Source organism: Erpetoichthys calabaricus, chromosome 13 (genome assembly GCF_900747795.2).
Source record: "Erpetoichthys calabaricus chromosome 13, fErpCal1.3, whole genome shotgun sequence".
NCBI classification, from domain to species: Eukaryota; Metazoa; Chordata; class Cladistia; order Polypteriformes; family Polypteridae; genus Erpetoichthys; species Erpetoichthys calabaricus.
In genome coordinates, this window is record NC_041406.2 from 53,142,322 (window position 1) to 53,154,331 (window position 12,010).

Genomic DNA, 12,010 nt, shown 5'->3' on the forward strand with positions numbered 1-12,010 from the left:
CTTGCCAACTCCAGCAATTTTTGCCAACAAGAGATCACTGTATATAAAAGGGGGTACCCAAAAACAACTGTAACCTGTACCTGTCGCACACTCTAGACTTAGTTGCGAATTTCGCCGCTAGGTGTAGCATACTTACAGGATTCTGTGGCAGTCTGCCCAGTGGCGTTTCTCCATATTGTTCATATGGCATCCTGTGTCCGTTTTTCTTGGTGCTTCTTAAACGTGTTCTGCAATTTTTGTGATGGGTGATCATAAACAACAGCGAGTCTGCGTTAAATTTTCCTTTCTCTTTGGGAAAACAGCTGCTGAAACTGTAGTGATGCTTGACACTGCTATTAAAGAGGAAGCTTCAAGTAAAACCCAGGTCTACGGGTGGTTTTCTCTTTTCAAATGAGGGGAAAAAGTCACTTGAAAACCAACCAAGATCTGGCCGACCTTCCACAATTAGGAGTGACGATCTTGAAAAAGTTTGCAATGAAATTTACGAAAATCATCGTCGGACTATTGAACAGATTTCTGAATTGACTTGTGTGTCTTGGAGTTCTTGCCACCTTTCCTACTCGCCTGATGTTGCTCCGTGCGACTTTTTCTTGTTCTCGCATATGAAAAAAGAACTCAAAGGAAAGTGTTTTTGTTCCGTGGAGGAAGTCAAAGAAAAATCGCTGCAGGCCTCGGACAACGATCCTCTTCAGCGATTCCAAAAACGTTTCTACCAGTGGGAAAACCGTTGGGACAAGTGCATTCATTCACATGGAGAGCACTTTGAGGAAGACTAAAGTTTCAGTAAGTAAAAATTATTAAAACAATTTTTTTTTCCAATTCCGGTTATTTTTGGGTACCCCCTCGTATTGTAATTAAAGAAAGCAATGGGCACATTTATTAAATGATAGCAAACTGTACTTTATGGGCCTAACAGCCTAGTGATGCTATTATAATCCACAATGAAAACCTCATAAAACAACAAATATGCACCGAGGGCGAGACGCTGCTAGTCTCACGCGCCTTTCTTCCTCCTTAATGGATCAGCGATCACCTCTTCTCATCGTCACTGGCACACTCACTCCATCTGACTTTCCATGGTCCACCAAGAACACCACCACAAACCCTGCATAGTAGCCCGTCTCTGAACGTCCCCACAAGTCTTCTTGAATGTTCTCAAGGCTCGGGGAACGCAGGGACTCCCTGTCTCTAACAGCACACAGTCACTTAAGCACTTAGCCTCACCTATCTGAAGAGCAGACTGTCGGCCACAATACGACATTATTTTACGACAAATATACAATACAGTTCTAATACTCAAGACGGATAAGCGTCCTTTAAAATATTCACATTGACGAGGCAGTTCTCAGTAGTTTAAGATCAACTGAGCACAGTGGCTGCCATGTCTAGAAGGTCACCTGAGATTTCCAGTTGTAGACATTCAGCATTAATTTGTGCCAATGGGATTTCTTCACAGTGTGCTCGGTCAGTCTTGAGCTACTACCAAGTTCTTTATCAACATTTTGAAGAGCACTTCTATGTCCGAGGACACTGTCAGCTCATATCAAGATAGCACTGTGTGTTAGATGATCTCTTTGGATTTCATCTACCGGACAAGTCAACTCTTAGCGTGCCGCCTACAGTCAGACTCAAGAATTGATCGCTAGTGACAGACCAAGAGGAGCAGGTTCAGCCTGTTGGTCTGTGTCTTGACTGACAAGGTCATTTTAGAATATAAAGAACAAAAATTAAAGGTAAGGCAACTACATTACTGAACCCAAATAAAATAACTTTATAATCCATAATATTTAGGTGGTTTTTATTTAATTATGTGCTTGTTTTTGCACAGTTTTTGACTCATTTAGATACAATATATTGTCAAACTTTTTTATGTGACTAACAACTTCATAACTGCGTTTTATTTATTTAATTTTGGCATAAATTGTATTCCACAATTACCACCCCTTCCTTCTGTGATTATGTAATGAAGGTACTTGCAAATGAAATAACAGAATTGTGAAAGTGATGCCAATTTGAATGTAAAAGTTCCAAATAAGAATGAAATTGACAGCCACGAGAAAAACATCAGATTTACTGTGGCATGACACTAGATATGAAAATGAAGCACGTATGCATGGAATCATCACACTGATGTCCAAGCCACTGTGACTGAGTGCTGATAACGCCAAGGTCGCGGGTTCGATCCCCGTACGGGCCATTTCAAACTCTTTATAGGCGGAGTGGTGGCTCTGAGGCTAGGGATCTGCACTGGCAATCGGAAGGTTGCCGGTTCGAATCCCGTAAATGCCAAAAGGGACTCTGCTCTGTTGGGCCCTTAAGCAAGGCCCTTAACCTGCAATTGCTAAGCGCTTTGAGTAGTGAGAAAAGCGCTATATAAATGCAAAAAATTATTATTATTATTAAAGGAACTGAAAAACAAATCGTCCAAGAAAAACATGAACAGAAAACGTGGGCAGGAGCCTTTGAGTGCCCACTGGCACACAAACTAGCAGAGCATTAGCACTATGGAGTGAGACGACTGAAACATTTTCCAGGTGGGCTGTCTGTGGGACCCAAAAAGGGTACATGTAGTTTAATGGGCAACTTAAATTGGCAGGGTGTGAGAATGTGTGCAAGTGTGGCCCGAGCTGGTGCCTCTGGCCAGATGGGCTGTTGCTTCCTAAGAGAATTATAATGTCACTTCATTCTCAAGCACCTGCTTTGATGATGAAAGTCAACAGTGAAGTTTGTCGCCATATTAAAACATCCTACCCATACACGCAATGCTGAGAGCCAATATTAAACTGAATATCATCCTGATGAAGAAATCAAAACTACCTGTACAGTTAAATTGAATTGTTCTAAATTGATACAATTTTATATCTAAATAAAATACGCTTTTGATCAGCAAATTAAATATGGGAATTGTTTGCCTGGAGAAAATGAACAGAATACAAATTAAGTTTTAAGCAATGTTTTACCATGTATTCTTTTTTTCTTAATCTGTGACCCCCTCCCGTCCCCCATCCAGCCCCCCCTAGGCTCAAGCTGGCATGCCACCTCCATTATTTCCAAACCTGATTTCTGTTATGATGATGTAAGAGCAGCTTTTGTCTAAAAATGGACGTCGCCTTCTCCCTTAGACTTCCGAAAGCCATTGTGACGTTTCTTCTGGTTGCTATGCAGGAGTGATGGCCCTCATGATAACACACAAGCTGGCACTAGTGTTTGTAATATCTGGAACTTCTAATGTCCAGAATGTAATGACCTTTACCTCTCTTTAGTATTAACAGTAATGTCACAAGCATTTCAGTTTAAAAGTTGATCACCTTATTATCTATCGCATAAATCTTTATTTTCTGTGGTGGGCTGGCGCCCTGCCCGGGGTTTGTTTCCTGCCTTGCGCCTTGTGTTGGCTGGGATTGGCTCCAGCAGACCCCCGTGACCCTGTGTTAGGATATAGCGGGTTGGATAATGGACGGATGGATAAATCTTTCTTTTGGCGTATCATCTACACCAGCGATTTCCAACCAGTGTGCTGTGGCACAGTGGTGCGCCATGAGAGCTACCCAAGTGTGCTGTGGAAATAATAGTGTAGCACACCTGGGTGTGAACCTGAGAGGGACAAGCTCCGCAGGTGGTCCAGACCTGTCTGAGGAGTACAGGACCACCTGGAGAAGCTGGCATAAAAGCAGTTCTACCATCACTACGTTGCAGACACAGCACTTGGAACACTTTTCAGACACGTCTGCGGACTGCTGGAGTCCATCCGCCAGAGTGTGTGGTCACCAGCAAGTCTTATTGTGGGCATACGTGTTGCCTATGAGGCAGAGAGGGACAGGCAATGGGACGAAGCAGCTGGGAGATGCCACCAAAGTACTGTGTCTGGGAACGCTGATATCCGGGCTGCCCTTTTTACCGGCTTCTCCCACAGTCCTGCCCCTTCAGACAGCTGGGCATGTGTATGAGGTTAGAAGAACGGTGGTGTGTCTTGGGATGGTTTGGGTTAAAAAAAAAAAAAAGTGTGCCACCAGAGAAAAATAGTTGGGAAACAATCATCTACACGTTTGTAGAGTTACAGTTAGGGTGTGCATTCTGAAGAGATGAAAACATTTGCTTGGGAAGTCTTCAGTTTTATGGTATTTTTTTTAATATAAACTGAATAAAAATAATGATATCTGCATTACGTAGACAAGTAGTGACAAATGGTGCTATAAATTGTTTATGTCTGTGTGAAGCCCAAGAGGGCCTCTCTAAAGTGCGTATCAACCTCAGAGCTGCAGGCCCTCCAGAGTCACTGTGGATCACTGACCCTACTCCCCTCTTTGACCCCTTGTGTTTTAGACCCCTGCACAAGTATCATTTCATGTAAGATATAAACCCTTTTGAGCAAAAGAAAAGGATGTGTGAGTGAGCTGTGATACAAAGTGAATTAAAACTGGCAGCAAACAGGATTTGTGGGTTGCAGATACAAATGAGAAAGTGACAGTAAGTGAATACACACGTTAAAACCTACCGCATACTACTAACCCTTCTGCTGTTCGGAATTTACTCTAAGAGTACAGGGAAATGCGTACACATTTATACATTTTATATGTTTATATTTATATACTATATATATTTACGAGTGTATAGATGAACTCTTTCACATAAAGCTACTCTTCAGGTCTCTATTTCTCCATATTATTAGGATATAAACAGAATTTAAAGACTGGCCACATTAATACTGCACATGAGGTGCTTTCAAATACTGAGCTCTCTTAATTCTTCTTCCCTTGCAGAAATACTTTGAACACCAGGTTCCAGCTTTGTATTCCAATTTGTTTTTGGCAATGCTGAACACGTGCAGAAGTGCATGCCTTTTTTTGAAAACATACAATTGTCTGTTTTGGACCCTCAGTCTCCATGCAGCATCTATATTAACAATCGGCATTTCATAATTGAATCATCTTAGAACAAGAGATTTTCATATTTGAATGCACCCTGTTTGTCTTCTTTTTTTTTTTTTAACAAAAACACAGACTGTGGAGTATCACTGGAAGTTCATTTTCAGACAGAGTGGAAATTCAAATAAATGTCATATTGCTCTAAAGTAAAAGATCCCAGCTGAAGCATACAGTTTCCTTCTTATAAAAAAAAAAAATGTTCCTGATTACATCTGACATGATTTACGGGTGAAGAACGAGATTCAAAGGTCTGCTTTTTTCTCACATCTTTAGCTGAAAATGCCACACAAGGTGCAGGAACAAATAAGAACAGAAAAAAATGCACCCATTTCTGTTGAATTCTTGAAGTTTAGGATGATATGAATAAAAAGAGCTTTGTAAAAATGTATAAAATTAAAATAAATTAAGTACACTTTCCCTAGAATTTTGTTATAAAAAGTGAACGTACTGTAGTTGAATGGGATACCCAATGAAGACTTGGTCGGCACAGGTCTCCCCGGTTTGTGTGTCCACATGCGTTTCCTTCCAGTTCAGTTACAAGTTCAATAGACCCAGTTGACCGGCACCCACTGCGGTTCTGTACAGAGCTTATCCACTGCCATTTGGAGTTTTTCAAAAGCTTTGTCTAGATTGTCATTTACAATGGTCAGATCAAAGTAGTGGCTGTACGCTCTCTGAATCCGAGCACTCTCGTCAACTGTCTTTTTCAAGTCCATGTCCTAAAAGAAAGAGAAAAACAAAACTGTCTTTTTCTTCTTTCCAAACAATTCACATAAATGCACATGCAGTTAAGAAGTCTGTACAAATTTCAAGTGGGGGGAAAAATATGATAAAAACTTGAGTCTAGTATAAGACTGTTGTGTCTGCATTGAGTGTCTGTCCCCTCTGAAGATTAGTGGCACCTTACAAAATGCATGATGGACAGCAGCTTGGCAGAACTTATAACTTCAGTATCGGGCCTCCTCAGTGATCAGTAGACGCAGTAAGGTCTATGAACAAAAAACTTCACAGCATTGCACAATCACAAAAAAGATGATTATTTTTGTGATCTTTGCTTTTTGTTCTGATTCAGTCGGTTTTCTTTGAAAAAAATATATAAAGTATTTTTTCCTTTCTTGTATATCTACTATAGTTTTTTTTTTCTTTTCAATAAAAGTGCTTGTATTGGTACTCCATATTGACCTGTACTATTAATCAAGAACTCTGTGTCGGTGCTGGCTCCCAAAAATCAGTACTGGCAAAGTTTTTTCAGAGATTCACATTTTTTTATATTTTACTCTCACCATATTGTTTGTAGTGGTGGCGGAAAAAACTTTTAAACCTCATATTTTTATGGAGGAAACAACAAACGTTTCTGATTGGTCACCTTAGGGTCCCTTCCTATGTTGGAAAATTGCAAATTATATAAAATGTTCATTCACACGGGGTCACGCTATTGAGTTGAAAAACCATCCCTCACTCCACCTCATTCATTGGTCAAGAGTCCTGTTTTCAGCTCAAAAGCTCGATCCCATGAAAACAGCCTACTGTTTGTAGACTACTTTCCTCTTCTGGAATTACTTATTTAACAGTATTTTAGCAAAAAAAACAAACACAAGAATCTTGCACATTTCCCATTGGGATTAATAAAGTATCTATCTATCTATCTATCTATCTATCTATCTATCTATCTATCTATCTATCTATCTATCTATCTATCTATCTATCTATCTATCTATCCATTCTGAGCATATGACTGGATGACATGAGCATTTTCATTGGATGTTTCACATTGTTTCCTACTGTACAGCATTGGTCACCACTCAGTCCCATTACATCAGAAACTTATGTCCTTTCTTGACAAAAACATGAAGAGTGACATACAAAAACATACTGAACTGGAACTATCTGGGATATGCTGGACAATAAGAATAGTTTTCAACTGGGAGTTCACTAATGGTGTTTTTGGCAGCCAACACCAACAGTGAGTCCTTTTGTTAAGAGTACAGGCTGATATGGTGCACAAATACAAGAACTTTTATTAAAGACAGATGTTAGATTTATAACCATTCAAATATGATATAATACTTAGAAATTTCTTAATTAACACATAGAGTATGGAACTTTTCAAATTACTTGTGGAGATTTCAGCATTGGTTTTAAAGAGAATGCTATATGATCATTAAAGATTGCTAAATTTATGGTAATATGCATACATTTTCTCTTTGAAATTTTCTATTCTATAATGGAAAAATAATTCATGCTTAATTAGTACTATTAAAATCAGACTCCAAGCACAATGTCAGGGCTAGATAACCAATGACATTATTCAAGATGCTAACTTTTCCAAAACTCGTTAAAAGTATAACAAGACATTTTTAAATCACGTTATTCAAAGTGTCACTTCACAGTTGTTCTGAGATTTATGCATCAGAAAACAACTTAATGAAAGGTAACATTGAATAAAACAAGACCGGCAGACTCCGGCTTCCCATCTGTTACTTTAGAATTTCTGTAAACTCTGCCTTTGATGTTTCGTTTTCAAGGCGTCTCACACACGTACGTAACAAGGCTGGCTGCACTGTACTCACTTTGACATTAATTACTGTATACCGTTTGCTATGGCAGGCTAAATCTCAGTCGCTCCCATGGTATTCAAACATATGGCACATGTGTTTCCTGTTCTTTTTCTATTTTAGTTGCCGTGGTTTGAAAACTAAACAAATACGAAAATATGGTGTGTTGCCCATCCGTTTTTACCAATGACATATCATTACAGACTATCAATATTCTGCCTTGGGCTTCCATTTCAAAGCTGCATTAGAAGCTAAGCCACCAGAGCGTGTCATCATGGTCTGAAAACTACACTTGAACATTTTATTTTGGAACTGTAAATGAGGCACAGGTAGGTAACCACTTTGTCTCAGTTCTTAGCTGCCCCAACCATAGATGCATTACCTTTACAGAAGGAACGTGACGGATTCATCTCACTAGTAGTGCTATTCTTTTATTCAACTGACTTTGCAAGCCACTAGACACTAAAAGTTAAAATGATTAAGCACTAAGTGACTGTTCAAGTCATTACACTCTCAATGCATGCACAAAACATGCACTTTTATTTCTGAACTATTGCTATAATTGCACAAAATTGGTAATAATGGTCTGTGATGGACTGCCAGCTTATTCCTGCCTTAAGCCCTATGAATGCTGGGATAGGCTCCAGCTGCCTCACGACCCTGCCGTGGATAAGCAGGGTTAGGAAAATGACTGAATGAACAACTGGATCAACGGTAATAATGGTCGGCTTTGATTTCAATTTTGTCTTCATGGAGGAGCAACATTTTATTAGTCCCTTTTACGGATTGCTTTGAAGGCCACACCAGCAAAGATTTGGGTGCTGCACAATTGCCTCTAATTTTGCTTTTCCAGCGTCACTCAAAATAAAAGAACCAGGCCAGTGATGTGCAATGTTGGTTCTGGCGGTCCCAGGTGACTGCAGTCATTTCACCTCTGGCTGGTCTCATTGATTACCTTCCTTGTCTTCTTTATCTTTTGCTCTTCTGCATTTAGAAAAGTGCAGTTGTGCGAGACTTACATTTATAAACACATTTTAAAATAGTTGTATATTTGCCATAGTGGTTAACTCTCTTTCGTCATTTTCCTGTAATTTCACCTTTTCTTCCCTTAATTTTATCCTAATAATGACAACAATTATTAAAGAACGAAGTAGACACCAGAACAAATGACAAAGAATGATGAAAAGGCCTGACATGAGAAATTCCAAATCTGAGTTTGCTAAATTTTATTGGAGCACAGAAAGCAGTTGTGTGTGTTTTCTTAATCATTATCCTATTTTATTCCACTCTTCCTGGTTATTCTGGTTATTTACTAGTGGGTCTGACACAGTAAGTAACAACGCCTAAGGCAAGGCACATTTTTCATGCCACACTACATAAAACCTTACGAATCCTGAGACGACACAATGATTTCTCGCACAATCACAGGCTTAACAATGCAATAAGTCCTCTCAAAACAACGACGACAATTACATAAATATTATTTTTGGAAAATATGTGAAAGAATGAAAAAATATTAGACTTAAAGCAATACAGCCCACTGTTCCTGTTTGATCCCACTAAACAAATATTGCAAAATTGAATGCTTAACAAACCTCACCAGTCTCACTGCTCCTGCACACTTCTCTAGATGCCTTGTCAGCTTCTAACTGTCCTGCCTTTTATAAGTAAGTTGAGACACTAACAGACATCATCGTACATGTTACTGACACTTTAATAACATTCCCAAAATTAACAAAATTGTACAAAGTGACATAATTAATATAAGCATGTATACAACATGATATCTGAAAATCTGATAACTGAATGCCAGCGTCATGCACTGATACTATGTAGCTCTGAAATGCACATGCGACATTTTGGTTCATGGAAGCTGGCAGTGTGAGTGTGGCGGGGTCGTGTAACTGGCATTAAGCAAAATTTGAAACTTGTGTAATGAAAATATTTATCACCGTTTTTAATGGTAGCATATAAATAAGGAACTGATATGAATGTAATAAGAACATAAGATATTTGACATAGAGAAGACCATTCAGTCTGTTAAGCGTCTTTGTTTAGCTAATAGTGTAGCTATCCCAATCTCTCATCCACATTTTTCTTAAAGGTTGTAAAGTTGTCTTCTTCAACTCCATGTCTCAGTAGTTTGTTCCAAAGTCCCACAACTCTTTGAGTAAATAAGTCCTTCCTGGCTTGAATCCTAAATCCACTTCCCCTTAATTTCCAGTGATGTCCTCGAGTAAGTGATTCACTGTTTAGCTGAAAGAATCAGCTTTATCTACTTTATCAATGCTTTTGGGAATTTTGAAGCCCTGGATGACGTCTCCACACAATCTCCTCTGTTTATGACTAAACAGGTTAAATTCTCGGAGGCTGTCAAAGTACAACATGTTTGTAAGTCCTGAGATGCACTTCATTGCTCTTGTCTCCACAGCTTCAAGTGTTGTTATGTCTTTCTTATAGTGTGTTGGCCAGAACTTGTTTCCAGTAATCCAGAGACAGAGAAGGCCTCTCAAATAAGTTAAATAGTCTAAGCATAACGTAACTTGATTTATATTCAACAGATTTAACAAAATAAACTAACATTTTATTTGCCTTTTTAATTGCTTCTGCTCAGTGCATAGGAACTGAAAACATAGTGTCAACATAAACCCTACGTACTTTTCAGAGGTTGTTCATCTTGTATTTATAATTGACGTACATCTTACCCATGAGCAACACTTTTACATTTTTCTACAATAAACTGCATTTTCCAAGTGATTGAATTAATTTTGCTGTCTCATAGGTGTATGTCAGTCAGTTATCGTCCAACCCGCTATATCCTAACACAGGGTCACGGGGGTCTCCATCCATCCATTTTCCAACCCGCTGAATCCGAACACAGGGTCACGGGGGTCTGCTGGAGCCAATTCCAGCCAGCACAGGGCACAAGGCAGGAAAGACCCCTGGGACCCTGTGTTAGGATATAGCGGGTTGGCAAATGACTGACTGTCTGATTGGTGTATGAATTCCACCAATTTTAGTTTTCAAGCTTTATTCTTAACTCTCTTTTTTTCCTATTCTTATTTCATGGTGTTAAAAAAACATATATATTGTTGCATGAAAAAGCTGTCTTTCCCAAGTGCCACCTGAGACAATCTCCCCTTTGCCTCCCCGTAGGTACCGACCCCGAGGATTATAAAGTCGCTGCAGCTTTTGTTGTTTGCCCTGGTGTCTGCTCCCCTTGTTGTGAATAGACATCATCAGGATACAATTAAGGGAGAAAACTTTACATATAATGGAGAATGAATAAGTAAACAACAAAAGAGAATTAAGAACTTAAAAAGGGCAAAAGTGTCTATATTTTTTAGGGATGTAAATCTTACACTACTGCTTTCTGTCAAAGAATTAGTGAAATGGACTCCAGATTTGTTCTTTGTGAGTAGTCAACACTGTTACGCCAACCGTTTAATCACTGTTTGTAGTCACATGTTTCCTGCAGTGTCTTGTGCTAATTAGGTGCTGTTCGTCTTTGTGTATTCTACCAATGAAGCACCTGAATGCAACAGATCTTCGCAAAGTAATAAATAGTGCATCATGAACATGGGCCGCTTCTCTACGAGAAGGTTCAAAAGTCAGAACTGAGCGCTCACACTCATCTACGCCAACTGCTGGCATATGAACTAAGAACATTTCTAGCAATGACCCCACACAGATCACGGCTGCGACTCTCACAGTTCTGAGGATTGCAATTATACTCTTTAAGCATGAGTCCCAAAGTAGTGGCTAGAGCAGCAAACAGCTGAACAGACAAATTCGAACCTTTTGATTCAACTTTTTATGTTCAAACTATAAAAACATTCAAACAGATTTTCAGATATTTGTGTGATAGCTCCAGTAGAAGGAGTGCACCATTTGTGTGATTGAGCTCATTTTTCATGACTGGTGATGTGGTCACTCCCTATTCAGGCCAAGATGAAAGCTGGTGTCTTCCCCTTTGTTAGACGGCAAAAAAAAAGTCTTCCCAGCAGTTCCTCCAGGCGGCTTTTTATTTAAATTTTGCCTGAATTTATCCTTTCTATACACCCACAATTTGCTTTCTGCTGCCATGTATGGCCGACTTTCAATTTTCTGCCACTTGCACTTCAGGGGTAGAGTATGCAACTCTTACTCCGAGAAAGCCACATAATGAAGCAGACACCAAGTACAAGTTCTTAGGGGGCAACATATCCAGACTGAGTTACCGGACATGAAGCATCTGTGCATAGCCATTCTCAGTCTTGTCTTTTTCAGTACAACCAATTCCTACAGACAGATAGGAAAGATTATAAAATCTAAAGCAGATGAGACGGTGCCAATCAGTCTTTTAACAATCAGCCTGCAAGCATAAGATATTAAAATCTAACTAAGTCCTCCCTTCCCCAGTTCAGCACTGTTAGTAGCAAAATACAACGTCAATTCCACCAGACATGCTTGTATATATACCCTAATCTTTAAAGATAACTACTGTAGGCAAATAAAGCCATATGCACAATATTAAGATCTGAAAGTCTG

The 12,010-nt window shown here is 39.3% G+C and overlaps 1 protein-coding gene across 6 annotated transcripts in view; it reads right to left on the reverse strand.

Moving 5' to 3' along the window:
• Positions 1-2,233: 2,233 nt before the first annotated feature.
• pals2b (protein associated with LIN7 2, MAGUK p55 family member b) overlaps positions 2,234-12,010 on the reverse strand; it is a 209,882-nt gene continuing 200,105 nt past the window's right edge. For 5 of the 6 annotated variants that reach the window (XM_051935764.1, XM_051935763.1, XM_028818273.2 and 2 more), the window contains one exon: positions 2,234-5,644. In XM_051935764.1, coding sequence (XP_051791724.1) covers positions 5,468-5,644 — 177 coding nt within the window. In that variant the 3' untranslated portion in view covers positions 2,234-5,467. The remainder of the gene's footprint in view (positions 5,645-12,010) is intronic. The other variant, XM_028818274.2, reaches the window with a different exon arrangement.